The sequence below is a fragment of the Mercenaria mercenaria genome, chromosome 9, assembly GCF_021730395.1.
Source record: "Mercenaria mercenaria strain notata chromosome 9, MADL_Memer_1, whole genome shotgun sequence".
Lineage (NCBI taxonomy): Eukaryota > Metazoa > Mollusca > Bivalvia > Venerida > Veneridae > Mercenaria > Mercenaria mercenaria.
Genome location: NC_069369.1, coordinates 32,814,794 through 32,836,559, shown reverse-complemented (window position 1 = coordinate 32,836,559; position 21,766 = coordinate 32,814,794). Strand labels below are relative to the sequence as shown.

The following is a 21,766-nucleotide window of genomic DNA, read 5'->3' as shown; positions in this document are numbered from 1 at the left end:
ACTTTAAATTGCTTTGTAACGTGCTTTGTTTTGGAACCTACTCTCTAAAGCATCATATCGAGAAATTCGGAAACACAATGGATTCTAAAGTTACTGTCAAAATGAGACATATTGGTATTGACAGTAAGGTTAAAAAGATAATTAAGAGCTAGGCCAGTCTAAGACTGTTACTTTGTTATATGTCATATAACGACGCCAGTGTAAGTCTAGTACCTTGATATTTATCAAACAACAAGGGCCAGTCAGAGAATTATACCTTGCTATTGGCCATTTTTAGAAATAGCACATCAGATGTTTTAACTTGGAATGGCCTTTATGGCATTTAATCTGGAATGTAAAACAAACCGAAAGATATTTTAAGAGTTGATGGCGGTATGAGACAAAGAAATACTGGCGAAACAGTCTGTATGCAAACGTTCGATCTTTTTAATTTCCTTGAAATAGGTTATTTGTTGAACATCCTATTTATAAAGCCAAAAAATTAAGATTTTATCCATCTGCGTTCTTTTGTAGATTTTTTCCATAGTATCAGAGCTCAAATACCGTACTGCTTAAAGAAAACCTTTTGTGATCTCTTTGAGTCCCAGTTATTTATTGGACTTTATGATTGTATTCGCTCAGAAACATGAGGCTATCGCTCCTGATGCTCTTTGATATTAATGCCAAAGTTTCATCTACTTGCCTGTGAAATATAACACTTTGTATTGTCATAACCAGAAAGATTGACATATCAGTATCACCGTAACACAAATTTCCTACTTTTTTCACGAAGGAAATGCTGATTTAAGTGCTTATTATCATCATCATCATCATCATTATTATTATTATTATAATTATTATTATCATCCTCATTATTATCATTGTTATTATTAATGATATTGAAACAGTAGCTGTTCTGTTCTAAGGCAGTGTTGATGCTACGTGGAAGTTACTGAAGTCACTGTATGACAATTTAGGTTCAATAACAATATAAATGTTCACTGAAATTTTATTTATGTGTAACATATTTTGCAACGTATACACAATACATGTTTTTGTATTTATTTAGTAGAAATACTTAAAGCTGTATTATGTAGTGGGCGTGTCCAAACTGACGATTTTGAAATTACGATAAAGGCATATTGTAAACGTTTTATGTAAATACACGACATGTTAATGCATATACTGTACAAATGTGGAGTGCACCTAATGATGAGCGTATAGAAACTGCCTGTTCCCATGTTACAACATGCACTTTGTAAAAACCACGTACACATCTGCGACAACAACATTTTTTTCTATATTTTTTTTCAATCTCGATGCATTTTTACAGAGGAAGAATGCCAATATTTTGCTTATTTTTTCCACAGGTGGCACTAACGTACCTAGGATACAGTATGGGTCCATGAGCCATATGCACTTAAGTTTACTACAATTATAATGTTTTCTTAGGAAAACAATGACAAAAAGCCGTTTTGAAAAAGAATACACCTGTGACAATGAGCCATGAGAAAGGTAGGTAAGAACAGTTTGACATGTGCATTGCTTCCAGGTCCGTATTTTTTTTTCAAAACAATATTTCCTTATCAATGATAGACCGTCTTTTGGGCAAAAGAATAATCTTTTAGAAAAACCTTATTTCAAAGCCCAGTTCCAACCCGTTTACGCATCACGAGCCGGCAATGGCGTACAAAACGGTAGTGTTTTCTCTATCCGAATAAATCCCACACATTTTTTGCACCGAAGTCTCCCCACTAAAACAAATCAAGTACACCATGCAAGTTAGAAATAGCGCTACAAGCAGTCAGAATATGCTAAATGTAAACTAACAAGACTAAAAATAAGGTTCAATTCTACTCTATTACTTACCAGTTGTCATTTAATTTGAATTTGGTAAATAATCTTCGTGAGCCATCGCTGCTTGTTTATATTCGGGAACTCTTCGGATTTTATAGCTACGTTTGAAATACGTAAACTGTCTCCGCCAATGAAAACGTTCTTTACAACCACCGTCCTGTCATCGGTAATCATGGCAGGCGAAGGTGATTTGCGAAAGCGTAAAAGTTAAATAGTGAATTTATAAGTAACAAAGTAGGATTGAACCTGATTTTCGGTCTTATTAGTTTGCGTTTAGACTGTTCTCAACGGTAATAACGTTATTTTAAACTGGCACGGTGTGCTTAATGTGTTTTAGGGGAGAGACTTCGGAATACTGTATCTGAGGTACGTTACTGCCACCTGTGATTTTTTCAGTAATGGGTTACATTTGTTGTATACACTTTTATTGCGGTTCCTCTAATGTATGGTATAAGTTTTTGAATAAACTAAACCCCTCTTTAATTGTAACTACAGTAGTTTCCCACGCCTCAGAAGTGGAAAGGTCATTTGCTGATTTTCTTCTATTCCAGGGCGTGAAATAATTAAGGATCAAGTCTCCGCCCGCCAATGCATAATTGCGCTAAAATATCTTTAACGCTCAGACAAATTGGGCCAGCGCAAAAAGTTTGCACCGAGAATATTCAAATACATATGTAGTATAAATAATGGTCCTATGGTCTGGTAATTTTAAACACTCATCTATCAATGTATGACATTATTCATTTAATTTTCAAATTAAGCTTCCTACGAGAAATATATACTGGCATTATATTTACCGAATTCAATTTTCAGTCATCATTAAATGTTATTTAGCTTCAGCTTTGTTTAATCTGGAAAATCACGATTATAAACTACAATATAGAAATCTTGAGAAACGTAAATAAATCACATGCACCTGTATTCCAGTGTATTTAGTTTACTTCAAGGCGGAGCAATGTCGATGTGAAATCCCTTATTCTTGCATACCAGACTGGGATTGCTGGTGATTTCACCGGTGCTGTAAGATGACTCTTCGTGCTGTAAATGACGTATAACGAACTACATATGTACAGAAGATGAGTGAAGTAATAATAATGTTTTTCGTAAAACGGAATAAAAATTAAATACCTTGATAGTTCCTCTTTGTTCCTTATAACATATTTCTCGATTAAAAAAAAAACGTTATTTTAAGGAAATAATATAACGTTTCATTGCAGCTGATAAAACAAAACCGGAACTCTTACGTTGTTTTCGTCTCTGTAACGTCATGACGTACTTCCTGTTTACGGACGTAAAGTTCCCGAGCTTTGTTAATACGCTACTATAAGAAAAAAGTGCTAAAAGAAAATCATTTGTTTGAATTTATTTTTTACTCTCCTTTGTTTAATATGGTATGCAAGAAAAAGATTCTATCACTGGATGTAGGTGCAGATGGGAATATCCGGCTCTCGGGTAACTGTTTACACGGTTACTCGGCTGGAGCCTGGTAACCGCCTAAACAGTTACCCTCGAGACCGGAAATTTTTATAATGTTCCATCCCTATGTCCATTTGCAAAACTGTGATTGAAGAAAAGAACGCGAACAAGTAATGATAGCAGATTAGGTTTGATTGAGTCTGTTCATGAAAAGTAATCTAATCCGCTATACATATCATGCTCCCTCTAGCGCTGGCTTAGGCGAAATTGTATAGTTATAATTATACGGTAGTATTGACAAGACTCCATGATCCAAATGTAATGGAAATAACTAAGTCAAAGTATACAGTACAACTTTTTATGGATTCCAAACCATACTTAAAGACTGCTGTTTGGAAAATTAATGAAATCTACAGGAACGTCTTTTGGAAGCACAGATAGCAACAAAGCAAGATATCAGACTCGGTGTGACAGAGTCAATTCAATACAGCTTATAAAACGTGAAACACCATAATTCCTAGCACCATACGGAAGCACTGAATAAAGTCAATAATAAACCCTAAAGACCTAAAAATAATAATAATTCTTCACCAAATAATGTGTGATAGTTTACGACTGCCCCACGTCATTTCAAGACTGCTGCCGTAAAGCTGATGTAAGTACGTGTACGGGGTTATTACGTAAGAACTGTTCAAACAACCACCGTTACTACACCATTCAATACTTTTGAGTGTTTGATACCAAAACGTGACGATTATACGAGTTTGATGGTGTTTGTGTGTGTAGGTCTTACATTCGGCAGAGATTCTAAGTGACAATATGGTCTGATCGCAGTATACTTCATTAAGATAAGGTAATAGTCTGCCTCAGTATAAAGAGTCCATTAAAAAGGAAAATATTTATAAATCTGACAGTACTGGTGAATTGTCGAAATCTTGACGAGATGTAATGTCAATAACATAGCAACAATGACTAACATTATTTTATCAATTAAAAAAAAGCTGACAATTAATTAACAGAATTATTTAACATAATTATGCCCATTCGGCTTAGAAAGTTTCATTTCTTCTCCGTAGAATGGAAATATTACATTAAAGTGTAATTCTACATTTCAGGTGTATATTACGTTTCTTTTATATTTTCTATCCAATTAATGGAAAACAACAAGACATCTTGCAATGTAACTACTTGCATAAAACCCAATAGTAAGTCGTTCGTTTCCTCTGAAAGTACTAATTTAAAAGTGATTTGAAAAAAAGTCGTTCCATATTTCTGGGAACAGTTAGACATTGAGCTTGAGCAGTCGTGACTGGAACTGCGTTAAACACTTTGTCTCACCGAGGAAAACATTTGGACCAAGATTATTTGAAAACCTTTCACATGTGTAAGACTCAGACACGAACATACTTAACATTTGATCTTGCCGTATTGACTTTAATGTCACCGTAGGACCTTGAACAGACACGATATGTGTCTGCACGTCGCCTCAATATCTATATGGGAAATCTCTTAGAGAAATCCTTCAAAAGGAGGATACAAAGCTTATTCGAGTGTTGTTCGTGAACTGTATTGCATTACCTTTTAACGACATTTTTATCCCTTTTTTTCATATTCAGCTTCAATGCTAAATATAATATTCCCCTAGCCAACCACACACAAAATAATTACATCAATCATTTTTATATAACGGAAAACCCCAAGATACAAATGAAAAAACAAAGTAATTAGATAAAGGTGGTCAGTTTAGTTTCTGGACAAAAAAGTGCAATCACGACAACCTTCAAGCACAATAGAATGCCCTGGAGAGTAATGAAAGACTGTATTTTATGTGACAACACATTCTGACATGGATAACGCTTAATTTCTGAATCAAATGACAGCTATGGCTGTAAAAGTTAATCTAGACATTTTTCCTTCTTGATTTGCCCACGAATGCTCGGTTGTCATCAAAGATTTACATTATTCAGGGGTATAATGTGTAATGAAGTTCTCGGCATCTCTTTGAGAATCGTCATTTGAAAGAAGGTATCATTATTGCAAACCAAGGGTATAATCATTTTAAAAAGAAGTCTACGTTAAAGAAGGGATTTTTTTCGTTTGCCGCCACTGTGACAGTAGTTTTCTGCTTGAATGATCTATAATCAGAAAGTGACAATAAAATTTGTAAAAGTTTTGCATATCAGTAACGCATTGGCAGTTAAAGTGTATCTAAATGATATGTGTTGTTTTCCCTCTCCTTCTTTTCACAGTTATAAGTTCGATCAAAGTGTTTGTATTGGTACAAAATGTGTTTTATTTAACCCTTAGCCTGCTAAATTTCTAAAATGGACTGGTCTTTCATTCAATTTGGGCAGTACCATTTATCATTTGAAGGGGTGTTCACTGAAAATTTACTGACTGAATAGCGAACAGTGCAGACCATGATCAGACTGCACGGATGTGCAGGCTGATCTTGGTCTGCACTGGTCGCAAAGGCAGAATCAATTGCCACCAGCAGGCTAAGGGTTAAAGAAATGTCCGAATAATTTATGACTGTTTTTGTTGTTGTGGAAATAACATCACGATATTTCCCACATTGATATTGGCGTAGTGTAATGTAGGGATAATACACTATTTCTTTATTGGTGAACATATTACAATATCTCATAAGAAATTATAAATTGTCTATGCACAATCCCTGCCAAGAATGTTTCTCTCGTGGCTAAGAACGGACTTTATAAGGCAATTTTTAAACAATTATGCTAAATACCATGAGAAATTGTAATACATATTATGTTTGTCATAGCAGTTGTTTTCTGATTTCGTAATGGTTTTGTGTTCTTGCTATGAAATGCGCGATGATAAATGAATATTTGCTTTTGTGACTTTTCAAAACTGATCATATAATGACTAAAATAATTTTATATATAATGAAAATATTATACATTATTATAGCCGTTGACCGATAAAACTAGCTGCATTAAATTGCAAGACAAGAAAAGCTTGACGGACATTTTTCTGTACACGTTTTATCAATCATTAGTTTAGATGGAATGGAATGTAGTTGGAAATGTAACTGTCAGTTGTGTTGTTGTTTTGTTTTTCACAGACATAAATTATCACAAGATTATTTACCAATTTTCTATTTAAAAGGGGATATTTTTGGACTTTCTCAGTTCGACTAATATACTATTCAAATGAGTACTCATCCAAATGTATCGCAGTATTGTACAAAACGGTGTTAAATAACTTAATATTATACCGGGGCCTCCGTGGCCGAGAGATTCAGGTCGTTGACTTCAAATCATTAGCCCCTCACCGATGTGGGTTCGAGCCTCAATCGGGGCGGTGAATTCTTCACGTGTGGAAGCTATCCAGCTGGCTTACGAAAGGTCGGTGGTTCTACACAGGTGTCCTCCCGTGATGAAATAATGCACAGAGGGTCTTCCTCCACCATCAAAGCTAGAAAGTCGCAATATGACCTGAATTGTGTCGGTTCTATGTTAAATCCAACAAAACAAACAAATGATATTATACCATGTGTGAATTGTTTAGATTGTTCAAGATAAAGAGCAGTCGGAAAATAACCTTTTAATCTTGTAAAAGATATGGTTTAAAGAAGAACATATTAAGGCAATACGACATGGACTTCGTGTTGCAACTTAAGCAAATTGTACATAATTATATAATGTATCACAGAGTTGATGTCTACAAGTACATTTATCCTGCAACATCAGAATCTATATACATGTACATGTAATTTTTTGAGTGTGTTTTTTGTACCTTTGCCACATTTTTGCGACAACAAAAGGTCTGAAAAAAATCACCTCGTAGTTGATGCCAGTTTAATGGTACGGTAAAAAGGCAACAGAGTTAAGTTTAAACCGGTGCAGGATTACGCGTCACATTACCTCTCATGCACAGATCCAATTAAACACTATCTACTATCGTATTACCTCTCATGACGAAAATCAATGAAACCATGTCTGCTATTATTCCTTTATCTCTCATAAATAGACACAATGAAATCGTTACTGTTACTATGCTATTACCTCTCAAGAACAGACACAATGAAACCGAGTCTGCTACTATCTCATTACCTCTGAAGAACAGACACAATGAAACCGATTCTGGTACTATATCATTACCTCTCAAGAACAGACCTAATGAAACCGGGTCTGCTACTATCTCATTACCTCTGAAGAACAGACACAATGAAACCGATTCTGGTACTATATCATTACCTCTCAAGAACAGACACAATGAAACCGAGTCTGCTACTATCTCATTACCTCTCAAGAACAGACACAATGAAACCGAATCTGCTACTATCTCATTACCTCTCAAGAACAGACACAATGAAACCGACTCTGGTACTATTCTTCTGCTTCTCGTAAACAGACCTAATGAAATTGAGTTTGTTACTATTTCAATACCTCTTACAAAGATATCTCATGGAAGCGAGTCTGCTACTGCATAGCTAGACTTGCAAAGTCTGTGGGGATTAAGTAATCTGTGATAAAGTTTATTTCTTTCTTCATAATGACACTGATAATATAAAAGAAAACCCTTTTGTCTCTATGCTCGTTAGAGTCAGAGGTAAGAGATATTGTTGTTTTTATATCAGAAAATGCTATTTGAGAGGATTCTTTAGCAGAGATATTTATTGTAAAGGACTCTAACCACTGATGCCAATCTAGGTATTGCCTGTTGTTTGTTGTGCTGCGTCCTAGGACATTCTTCCAACTGTAACTGAAAACATTTGTTTGAATTTTCAATATGGTTCCTAAAAGTAAATGTTGAAAACCTGCATTTGTATTTTCGAGATAAGGAAACAAATCATAATAGAAAAGCTAGATATTGTACACGTTACGTTATTTTATAAAACCGTTATTAGCCCAGACACTTGAAGCATGTATTGTCTACTTTTATAATTAAATAAGATTTAACAACAACATGATGTAATGATTGTTTCACTTGAATTTATTGTATAGTGTAGATGTCATGTCTGTGTGTATATTTAAAGAGTGTGTGTTCGGGTTTAATGTCTTTTTCAACATTTTTTTCGGTCGTATAAACGACGGTTTATATTTAAAGAAGAAATAAACATAAAATGTTGCAAAATCATATTAAAATTCAACATAAACCATATATATCTCTCAAATCTGCAAAGAATAGGCTTTTAGCAGAGATATTTATTGTAAAGGACTCTAACCACTGATGCCAATCTAGGTATTGCCTGTTGTTTGTTGTGCTGCGTCCTAGGACATTCTTCCAACTGTAACTGAAAACATTTGTTTGAATTTTCAATATGGTTCCTAAAAGTAAATGTTGAAAACCTGCATTTGTATTTTCGAGATAAGGAAACAAATCATAATAGAAAAGCTAGATATTGTACACGTTACGTTATTTTATAAAACCGTTATTAGCCCAGACACTTGAAGCATGTATTGTCTACTTTTATAATTAAATAAGATTTAACAACAACATGATGTAATGATTGTTTCACTTGAATTTATTGTATAGTGTAGATGTCATGTCTGTGTGTATATTTAAAGAGTGTGTGTTCGGGTTTAATGTCTTTTTCAACATTTTTTTCGGTCGTATAAACGACGGTTTATATTTAAAAAGGAAATAAACATAAAATGTTGCAAAATCATATTAAAATTCAACATAAACCATATATATCTCTCAAATCTGCAAAGAATAGGCTGCATAATAGTGGTTTAAAATTATGTAACAAGTCACTAATGATTGAAACAATATAGTTATTCAAATATCTGTGACACGGTTCGCTCGGGCTTGAAATAGTGTATAGATTATAGAAAAAATTAGGATAAAGATATTTATCTCTAGCTGTAATAATACTTATTATATTATGACTCTTTTTTTATAAATTGCTGTTCCATTGTGCTATTTAATCGATCTAAAGTTCAACAACATATTGTTTGGATAAAGTCACAACTTGGATAAAATAACTAATTGGAATTTATTTCTGACATCGTGTAATACAACATTTATTAGTTTATATTAATTTGTTTTAGGTCAATTGTGACGAAAGCTTCAAAATTATTTAACCCAATCTCCAATCCACTTCCTAGAAAAACCAGTACTTGTGTCTTAGAAGGTGTGGTCGTGATCCCAGTTCGGCTTGAACCCACGATCCCGGGTTAAGCGACAGATCCATTAACCACTAGAGCACCCCACCCCTTATTCAACGGCTTGCCAGTCAACAGACAAAACAATTGACAGCAAAGCTATTCAATTAGTTTATAATATTAAACACAATCTTTGAAAGCTATAATGCAATCAAAATAATTGTAGTGAATAATGTTTTTGTTGGGTTTAACGTCAACCCGACACAATCACATGTCAAATGGCGATTTTCCAGCTTCTGCTGGTGAAGGAACACCTCAGGTGCCCCCACGCCCTCTTGGTATATTTCATCACGGGCGTCACCTGGGTAGAACCATCGACCTTCCGCCGAACCCACATCTTTGAAGGGCAAACGTGATTCCAATTCAGCGACCTTAACCACTCGACCACAGTGTCTCCTAGTGAACAATGTAAATGCAATGTGCCGTATTAAAAAGGATAAGGTATACAACATTTATTACATTTAGAGACCTTTAACCTCGTCATCTCCATGTGAATTTTGTTTTATATGTTCAACGATTCAAATGTGTAAAAATGTATATTCTTTCTAAATATATCACAAAATAAAATGGAAAACCGAATGAAACTTCATGCTATATCCGTATTAAATGGGTAAAAACAAACAGCATGTTGATTGTGCTATTTAAATCATATACCTAATTGTTCTTTTATTTTAACACATTATCTTGATCTTTTGTAAGAGACGCAGGTGTTTTTATTATTTCAATTTGTCATGGCGTTATTACATAGATAATTACTTTTCCCATGTCTTTTCTATATAAAATGATAACTTAGCACTTTAAAGCATAAAATCTTGTAATATAAATATTATATCTCGTTGAAACACTATACACAAAGGAAATTCAAAAGGCCATTGTACTGTTGAACTTTAACAAATATCACAACTGAAATGAATTTTCTCTAAAAACGGGTAAAATAGTTTAAATACAATTCTTTTTTTAGAAAGTGTGAATATAAAATTGTAAGATTTTAAATGCCACATTAATTTGTTTCATGACATGGCATCTGTTTCTATAAACATTTCTATTGGTTTCTTCAGACATTAAAAAGTATTTACATGCAGAATTGACCTCAACACTCAGATGTTTTTACTCAATTCATACTTAGTCCCGAAATAACACAGCTATATGTGCACACACAATTATTACCCCTGTTTTTACAAAGTGTTGAGCTTAACATGAAATTTTCGAAATAGCATTCAGAAGGGCATCAGGGGTCAAGAGTTGTCATAACTGTAACAAGGCTACATTTCATTTTCTTTCTTCCATCCATTTTTTTCTTGAACAGGCAGCTGAAGGTGTACCTCTCTACATTCAGTATGATACTCTGACACTGTGTAATTTTCACTGTGCTACCACGTTCCGGGAGCGCAGCTTCTTCGAACCGTAACCCTTACCCTGCTAAATTTCTAAAATGGACTGGTCCATCATTCCATTTTGGAAGCATCACTTATTATTTAAAGGGGTGTTCACTGAAAATTTATTGATTGAATAGCGAACGTCCGTGCAGGCTGATCTTGGTCTGCACTTGGTCGCAAAGGCAAAATCACTCGCCGCCAGCAGTGCATTATTTTGAATATCATAAATACGTTTGTACATGGACAACGTAAAGCTAATAGAAAACAAGCTCAAAGCATATAAATAAAATACTGTTGCAGCAACGCATTGGAAATGTCAGTTACAGAAACACCGCTGGAGTCTTTAAATACACAAATCCTTACACCCTATATTACCACAATGTTCCCAAAGTATAGAACAGTATAAATAAAAGTAACCCCCGATAAGTAAATCCCCTATTCACGCAGTGGTAACTAAAGGCATGATATATAAAGAATTATATTAAAATCATCTGATCTCTGGAGGTGAATCGAGCGCAGCCAATGTCAACATAAAGAAATAAAAGCGGGACACAAAAAAAGTCAATTTTAAAAGCAGTAACAGCTCTTCTGAGCTAATTCTGTAGCTTGGGGGAGCTGTTACATTTTCTTTTTACAGACTCCCTGTGGATCAAGTACGAAAAAGTGTTATTTGGATGGTAAAATGACAAAACCCAAACAAAAACATTAATACACCCCACCCCACCCACCATGAAGAAAAATTTGAAAACGGGCGTACTGTGAAACGGACCATTGAGCAAGAAATATACAAGAAGCAAACCGATTACAATCAAATACTTAATATTAAATACTTATTTGAAAACAAATAATACAATATAAACTCAATCAAAATGGCACAGAGAGGGTCATCAAGGAGAGACTCAGTTGTTTGTTCATTAGAAGAAAAAAATAAACAAAAAGAGAGAGCTGAAAGTGATAGATCAAAACAAAAGTCAGAAAAGGGTAAAGAAAAAACATCAGATCAGTATCACTATGAAACAGATTTTGATCAGTTTATAACTGAAATTAAGCAACTTTTCCACCAATTTGATGAGAAAATAGATAAAAGATTTGACAGGTTAGATTCAAAATTTACTAAAGTATTTGAAGACCTAAAGAAAGAAATGAACCAGATAAAAGTAGAAGTTAGTGACACAAAAAATGAGATGAAAGACATCAAACATAAAGTCACAGAGCTTGAGCAAAGTGTAGGTTTCCAGGCTGGAAAATATGAGGAACTTGAGGACAAACAAGATGACAAGATTAGAAAACTACATGAGCATTTAGATGAGATGAAAAGAAAACTTCTATTATTAGAGAAACATGACAGGAAAAATAACCTACTTTTCTATGGCTTTCCAGAAGAACAAAATGAAGATTTGAAGGCAACATTGAAAACTTTTTTTAAAGATAAACTTGAAATAAATGATGAAAAGGTCCAGAAGATTGATTTCACAAATTGTCACAGACTTCCTTATGATGGTGCTGGACCAAAACCAATAATTGCAAGATTTGTTTATTTTGAAGATAGAGAACTGATTTATTCAAAAGCTTTGATGCCAATTTTTAAAAATGAAAGAAAAAGGGTATTAACAGACTTACCTACTGAACTAAAGAAAACTAGAGCAAAACTTGCAAAAGAGGCATACACAATTAGAAGGTCTGAAAGGCTCAAAACAAGAATTTTAGAGAAAGGGCTGTCAGTTTATTTGGAAGTGAGAAGAACCAAGGAGGATAGCTGGGAGAGAAGAGAACTATATGATTAACAGACTCTAGAGATATGGAAGTGTAAAGATGGTTTTAATGAACATTCAGCTCTTTTGAAATAAAGTACCATATATTTCTAAAATTGAATAACATATCCTTCTATTCTAGTGATATATATCTGACAAAAAATTATTTAATTGTTACAAAGTTAATATATCTACAGTTTTATATTAAGTCTGAGTATAATATGAATCTGGTAGTCTAAAGGTAAAATACAATAGAGAATAAAGTACATTATTTATGTAAGAAAGTCTTAAATTTTGCAGTATATAATATTTATGTAAAATATATCGAAGGTGAAAATTTATCAGTACAAATTATAAAGTAAACAGTACCTGATTGTACAATTTTTTTTTATTCATCAGCAGAAACAAACTATAGAGAACACATTACTTGTTCATAAGCTATACTGTTATTTTCACTTGCAACAAGTCTGCTCTATTAATCAAAAACATAAGAAAGTCCTAAATTTTACAGTATGTTATATTTATGTAAAATATATCTGAAGGTGAAAATTTATCAGTACAAATTATAAAGTAAACAGTACCTGATTGCACATTTTTTTATTCATCAGCAGAAACAAACTATAGAGAACACATTACTTGTTCATAAGTTATACTGTTATTTTCATTTCCAACAAGTCTGCTCTATTTATCAAAAACATATTTGTTTGTAAAATATCTTGGATGTTTTATGTATGTTTTTTCTTTTTTGCCAACCATTAATACATTTTGATAACAAATCAACTATGATGAGAAGACATAGAATACTCTACCGCCCCAATAGCTCAATGGTAGAGTGTAGGATTACAGTGTGAAAGGTCGGAGGTTCGATTCTCGGCCAAGGCACATTTTTGTTTTTGTTTTTGTTTTTTCTATATCAAATATGTGTGTTAGTAGAGTATACCTTATCTACCTATTTACAACCTTTTTAACATAAATAAAATGTTTAATTTACATCAAAATGTGTTTATCAATATAAACTGTAGAAGAACCTTTACGCACTTATATGTAAACATTTATAAGCAAACATGCTTACTTGCGTACCATTATTTTATACTTAATTTGTATTAAAACATGTTTGTTTGTAAAACATTTGTCAATATAATCTGTACAGAACGCTTTACTTACATATATGTAAAACATTTATAAGTAGAACATATAGAATACAGCCTGCTAACTTGTTTACCAGTTCTCCATACTTAATTTATATTATAATATGTTTGTTCGTAAAACATTTATCAATATGATCTGTAGAGGGCATTTTACTTACTTATATGTAAACAATTTGTAAGTAGAACATGTAGAGTGCACTCTGCTTGCTTGTGTAACACCTTTCACATACTTAATTTGTAATACAACATGTTCGTCTGTATAATATCTATCAATATAGTCTGTAGAGGACGCTTTGCTTTGCTTAAATATATGTATAACATTTATAAGTAAACGTGTAGAATGCACCTTACTTAGGTGCGCGTTTCTTTTCCCATACTTAACTCGTATTGAATCACGTTTGTTTGTACATACGTTTATCAATATAAACGGTGTAGAATAATTTGTTTACATACATGTAAAACATTTATAAGTAGAACAGGTAGAATGCACTCGCTTACCGGTGTGCCACTTTTCGCAAACATGTTTGTTTGTAAATACAATTTGTATACACTTTACCATGTTACTTATAGGTAAAACGTTTATAAGTAGAACTTATAGAAGGTATCTGCTTACTTGTGTAATACGTTTTCGATACTTAATTTGCATTACAACATGTTTGCTTGTATAACATTTATTAGTACAATCTGTCGAGGATATTTCATTTACACATATGTTAAACATTTATAAGTAGAACAAGAAGAATGTACCCTGCTTACTTGTGTATTACTTTTCCCATACATGTTTGTTTGTAAAACATTTATCAATAAAATTTGTAGAGAACGCTTTACCTATATACATGTAAAACATGTACAAGTAAAACAAATGTAGAATGTACCCTACATACTTATATGCCGCATTTCAATTTTCTTACGTTACTTACTTACAAGTAAAACATTAATCAAGACAGGAGGTTATATGCCACATTATATTTATATGTGTATTTTATTCAAGAGAATGCTAATTCTGTATTTAAACATACTTGTTTTTAAAATCATACGATAGTATAAATAGTAGAGTACATCGTTCCTTCTGAAATGACAGATTTTTGTTTGTAAAACGTTTATAAGTGCAAAATTCAGTGTACATGTTATTTGCTAAATTATTTGTCATGTACTTTCAAGACATATTTGTAGAAACTATTTTATTACAAAGGCAAAATCATACTGCTCAAATACAATTTTTTTTTCTGAAATACAAACAATAACTTTCATGTATCAGATTCAACATTCGATATACTAATTATAATGATATACCAACCAAATTTGTCAGACATTTTTGGCGGTATTCTTAGACAAAATAATGATCTGACTTGTTGCTTTAATTTCGGTTTTTTAAATATTCCATCAGAAAAGTGGATTCACCATATTTCGACATTCATTTCTGACATATGCAAAATCGGAAATTTTGTTAGTTTGTTCCCCCGTAGATTTACTCAAATTTTAATAAGAAAAATAACTCACATTTCATTGTTCCAGTTGTTTAAGTAAATCCAGTTTTATAAATTATATTGCATAAGTAAGTTTACCCTTTTCAAGAATGTATTCAGTCAGTATATACTGTAACACTGACACACTTTCCTACTTTTAGTTTAGATTCAATTATCCAGTAATTCTGTCATTCACAAATATAATTGTAACAACAATTGATCTAATGAAATAACAACTGACCAATGAAAACCTTGATACTATTCTCTAATTTGTTTATGAATGCTTTACCTAGCTAATCCGCTATGCATCTTTCCGTTTCAATTGTAATGGATAATAATAGATAGGCGTGACATGTTATGCCTCTGTCCACCTATGCGGATGTACATGTATATTTTCTTTTGTTACAGTTACTCAATTTATTTGTTTGTATATATTATTCATATTTATGTCTTTATTCGCACTTTACTGACAATGTATAGTAATGGTATAGAAGTTCACAGTATTACTTAAACTATTAAACTATATCTTTAACATTTGTTCAAGGGAGACAAAGTATATAAAAAAACACCTGTGTCCCGACTTTTAGTTTTGTAACTATACGATGTGCTATATAATGCACTGTCAAAACAAACTCATTTCTCATTCTACGTTCTTCTTTGTTTATTTTCATATAACTTTCACGAAAGTCCCTATTTTTTTCTTACCGTTATTTTTTTATATTACTTAGATTATGGTAGCTTTATGTTACATGTCTTGAAATATCCAGATAGGTGATAATGTAGTAATCTTTTCACAAAACTGTCAGGGTTTAGGAAATTGTCAAAAGAGAAGAGACTTATTTCATTATGTTAGAAGTAAAAAATATAATATAATATGTTTGCAAGATATTCACATAACAAAACAACTTTGTGCGTTTGTAAAGTCTGAATGGGGAAACGAAATATATATTTGCCCATTTACAAGCAATAGTCGAGGAGTTATGACCCTTCTACCAAATAATTTTGAACAAAAAGTTGAAAATGTTATAAAAGATGAAAACGGAAACTTTCTTATTCTAGATTTATATATATTTCAAATAAGATTTACATTAGTTAACCTATATGGCCCGAATGAAGATAATCCATCATTTTATAAAAATATTTACGAGAAAGTTTATAACATTGGAAATGATAATGTTATTTTTTTGTGGTGACTGGAATTTAGTCATTGATCCCAGTTTAGACTATGAAAACTATGTATCTATCAATAACCCAAAAGCAAGAAAAATTGTAACGAACTTAATTGATAATGAACATTTTATTGACATATGGCGTATTTTACATGATAATAAGAAAAAATTCACATGGCGGAGAAAAAACCCAACCCGTAAGCAATCTAGACTTGATTTTTTTCTAATAACTGAAAACACCATGAACTTTGTAACTGATTCTAATATCATCCCTGGTTACAGAACCGATCATTCAGCTATGACACTCAAATTAAAATTGAATAATAATGAAAAAGGAAAAGGCTACTGGAAATTTAATAACTCATTACTGAAAGATGAAGACTATATAAGTTTAGTTAAAAATACCTTAAAAATTTAATTGAGTTACATACGGTAGTCAACCAGAATGAAAATATACCAGTAGAAGATGACAACTTTAATCATCAGCATATTAATTTAGATATAGACGATCATTTATTTTTGGAAACATTTTTAGTCATTGTCCGTGGTGAAACTATCAAATACTCATCATATAAGAAGAAAGGAAGTATGAAAAGGGAAATTGATTTAGAAAAAGAAATTGTTTCAATAGAAAATGATAAACAAAACAATTATAACACTATAGATAACATGATATTAGTCCAACTTCAAGAAAAGAAGACAGATCTCGAAAACTTACGGAAACATAAGTTAGAAGGTGTTATGTTAAGATCAAAATGTAGATATGAAGATCTTGGTGAAAAACCAACTAGCTATTTTTTAGGTCTAGAAAGTAGAAACTTTATAAATAAAACAATTAACAAACTCATAGATGAGAATGGAAAAGAACTTTTTAACACTAAAGATATTTTATCTTACCAGAAAGAGTACTATGGCAAATTATATTTAAAAACAATTTTATACCATCAGATGTATCGTTGACTGAAAGTTTTGGCGAAAACATATTTAAACTTTCTGATATGGAATCACAGAAGCTAGAAGGAGAAATTACACTTGACGAACTCACTGCTGCAATAAATGGTATGAAAAAAATAAAAGCCCCGGTCTAGATGGATATACTGTAGAGTTTTTTAGCTTTTTTTGGAAAGACATTGCACATTTTATCTTGCGGTCAATTAATTTTGGGTATAATAATGATAGATTGTCAGTGACACAAAAACAGGGTGTTATTACTTGTTTACCAAAACCGAATAAAAATAGACAATACCTTAAAAATTGGAGACCAATATCCCTTTTAAATGTCATTTATAAACTAGCTTCGACAGTCATTTCGAACCGCCTTAAAATGTCTTTAGACAAAATAGTTCACACCGATCAGAAGGGATTCATTGCAGGCAGATTCATTGGAGAAAATATAAGATTGATTTATGACATTTTGTTTGAAACTGAAAAACAAAATATTCCAGGACTATTGTTATCAATAGATTTTCAACAAGCTTTTGATTCTATTTCATGGGATTTTATTCATAAAACATTAGAATATTTCAATTTTGGACCTTCCTTTAGAAAATGGATAAAATTATTTCAGCAAGGAAGTGAGACTTGTATTTTACAAAATGGGCATTTGTCAGATTTTTTTTCGTTTAGAAAGAGGTTGCAGACAAGGAGATCCAATATCTCCTTATCTTTTTATTTTGTGTGCAGAAATACTTGGATTAATGATAAGAATAAACAATAATATTTCAGGTGTAACTATTAGTAACAAAGAATATAAAATGAGTCAATACGCAGACGATACGCAGTTGTTTCTAGATGGAACTGAACAATCTTTACGTCACTGTTTGAGTACACTAGACAAGTTTTATAAAATTTCGGGATTGAAAATAAACATTGAAAAGACAAGAGCACTTTGGATAGGATCATTGAGTCAGTCATTTATAAAATTATGTCCAGATTTACATTTAGACTGGTCGCAAACACCTCTAAAAATATTAGGTGTAACTTTTTCTTCACATGTCAAAGATATTTGGGATTTAAATGGTCCACTTGTTTTAGAAAAATGCAAAGATTTGATACGCTCGTGGTCAAAGAGAAACTTAACTTTATTTGGCAAAGTAACAGTTATCAAATCGCTTGTAATTTCGAAATTTGTGCATTTGTTTATAGCATTACCAAATCCCCCGTCAATCTTAATTAATCAATTAAATAATATAGCATTTAAATTTTTATGGAATAATGGACCGGATAGAGTAAAGAGATCAATTATAACAAATGATGTCGATTCCGGTGGTTTAAAGATGATAAATATTAACACATTTATACATAGTTTGAAGTTGAGCTGGTTAAGAAGACTTTCATTGAATAATTGTGATACTTGGAAAGATTTAATAAATTTTCCTTTCAAGAACATTTTCACTTTAGGTGCAAGTTATGCCAAGTTAATGGCTGGGAGAATACAAAATCCATTTTGGAAAGACGTTCTTAAAAGTTGGTACTGTCTTTGTGAATCTATTGATATTACAGACCTCCAACAAATTTTATATCTCCTCTTTGGAATAATCACAACTTCAGATTCAAAACATATATGAATAACAATTGGTACAAGAATAAGATTATCAATGTTATAGATCTTCTAAATGAAAATGGAAATTTTTATACGATAGATGAGTTAAAACGTATATATTCAGTAAATGGTACATTTTTAGACCTACATAGAATTATGAATAATATACCAAACGAGTGGCAAGAAAAGATAAGAAATAATAAAACAGCTGTCCACAAATACAACGTAGATATTAACCCATACTTAAGATTACTTGTTAAAGACAAAAAGGGCAGTAGCTCTTTTTATAATACCATTACAAGAATTAAGGAAATATACATACCAAATAAATGGAACCAAACATTAGGACATATCTCAGAATTAGAATTTAAATTATTTTGCAAAAATATAGAAACAATCAAGGAAATCAAACTAAAAAATTTTCAATTTAAGATAAATCAAAACATTCTAGTAACTAAATCATTTTTGTATAAAATAAATAAAGTCGACAGCAATTTATGTTCATATTGTCGTCAACAACAAGAGACAACAGAACATTTAACATTTGAATGTGCACATGTTCATAAGTTTTTATTTGACTTAAGTAATTGGGCAAAAGAAAGATTTAATATTGACATTAATTTACAGAAAAAAAATTTCATTTTTTCGTATGATACCTGTACCAATCGAGCTGGAAATTATCTTGCTTTACTTCAAAAGTATTATGTTTATAAAACAAAGTTTAAAGAAAACTGTTGTAGGTACCTCTCTATACCAATGTTCAAAGTTTATTTTAAAGATAAACATATAAGTTTGAAATACATTTCAGCCATAAATAATAAAATATCTGAATTCGAAAAGAATTGGTCTCAAGTTATCGAAACGATAGATAACTAAGCAAAAATTAACAACAGAATTTAAGAAATAAAGCAAAGTAAAATATTTCCAAAACCTGCCAAAAGATCAACTTTAATAATACCAAAATATTGAAAAATAAAAACTTGTTAATTCCGATCTTTTATTAATAGAGCTAACCATAACTGTCTACTAAGAGTTTTTAAAGGGATTTTTCATTTTATTAAATCAGTTTCCCCCATTTTTCACTTTTTTCTTCCTCTTTTCTTTTTTTTTCCTTAAACAACTTGCGCATATTTCTGTTAATATGTGCTCTTTTTTTCCTGTCTATATTTTTTTTTCTCATACACACTTCATCATATTTTCGTAAAATATTACCCCAATTTGTAAATTGCCTGATAACAACTGTCAATGATAATATATGACTTAAGATAGTATATGAAGTAGTTATAAAAATATGTATACATAATAGATCACTAAGATTACATGTTGAACAATATGTCTTGATATTTACATTATTAATTCATGTAATTGTACGTTTGCATCATGTGTTTATATGTATCTATATATGTACGTTTGCATCATGTGTTTATATGTATCTATATATGTATACAATTTGAAATAAACGGGGTTACCAAAAAAAAAAAAAATAAATAAAAAAAAATAAAAAAAAAAATCATCTGGTCTTTTTATAGAAATTTCGAAGCAGCTCAGTTCAAATCGACTTTACGAAATACATACCATGGCGTCTTCCACCTATTCTTTATACACGATCAAAGAGACTGAACATGAAATATGCTTTGTATTTCCAAGTAAACCCGGTCATAACCTTTTGTAATGAAAAGTAAACTTTTTACCAAGTACAAATGGAAAATTGCCATGACCCAAATTCTTACAAATACGCCATAACGGCCTAGTTTTAACATACTTTGTGACAGCATTGCTATTTAATCTGAACTGTATGTTGGCATATTTCTGCTTTGAGATAGCTAGGCAGCTAAAGCGATACTTAAAAAAGTTATCTTGATAAAGCGAAGTTTTCTGAAAAGATTGAATGTCTCAATAGTCGAAAGTTTTCTGGAATATTATTGCGATAATTTACATTTAATCTCGATATTTTTTTTGCGTTAGTGTCCACAGTTGCCATTTTTCAGCAAGATAGCTATCTCGATACTTTCAGCAATTATCTTGATATTTCGAGCTTTTCTGAAAACTTTATCTCAATAGCCTAAAGTTTCCTTGAAATAAAAAAGCATATCTTGAAAACAATAATTTATTGCGATAATGTTTTCAGAAAAATGTACAATTTTTCTGGAAAGTTTAGACTATTATCGTGCATGGCGGGCTTATAACGCCTTTGGGCGCGGAGAATAAAGCTCGCATATTATCCCATAGAAAGCAATATAACCTTCTAAATTTCAGTTTAGTTTGCTCTGATCATTTTCGTTGTAAAGCCTGTCACTTAATAGATTCCTATAGAAATATTATTTCTGTAAAAACATACAACAGTTCAGAAAAATAACATGTAAAAACCACTTTGTTAGCGTATGATGTTACGGAATTCGTGTTTTTATGTAACAGAATTCAATATTTAAATAAATTTCTTCCCTTTTGTTTTGAAATTTTAAATTCCGCCATATAAAGACGGCAAAATATTTCGGAAAAAAAAGCAAAACAAAACAACATGTAAAGTAATTTTCCTCCTCGATAAAAACAAGACTGGTATAAAGATATAATGTATTCCTATTTTGTGCATGCTTTTTCTATATAACAGTTATAGTTTTATATCACTTTACATGCCTAGAGGTTTTCTTTATAAAAACAGGATAAAAGCAAAACGATACCTGACATTGACATTTGCAATACCAACTTTATGAAAAAAAACACGAATAAACACGAGCAGTTTATCAAATTTTAAAATTAAACAGGCATGATAGTAAAACTCGCACATACATTTGACTGATTACCAATTTTAACTAACTTAATCCTTCCTATTGTCGGACTGTTAACTGCAAGGTTTTCCATGAAAATAGAGGAAAGTAGGAAACTTTTTAATTAATGAATATGTATCATAAACCTTTGGAAAATGCC

The 21,766-nt window shown here is 31.7% G+C and overlaps 1 protein-coding gene across 1 annotated transcript; it reads left to right on the top strand.

Annotated features, from left to right (window-relative positions):
* Positions 1–11,634: 11,634 nt before the first annotated feature.
* On the top strand, positions 11,635–12,549 carry LOC128559247 (testis-specific gene 10 protein-like). The gene has a single exon (XM_053550493.1). The coding sequence runs from the start codon at positions 11,635–11,637 to the stop codon at positions 12,547–12,549; it is 915 nt and encodes a 304-aa protein (XP_053406468.1).
* Positions 12,550–21,766: the final 9,217 nt, after the last annotated feature.

Bases quoted from the DNA above. Each gene is read 5' to 3' on its own strand.
- LOC128559247 (XM_053550493.1), top strand. From the start codon at position 11,635: ATGGCACAGAGAGGGTCATCAAGGAGAGACTCAGTTGTTTGTTCATTA.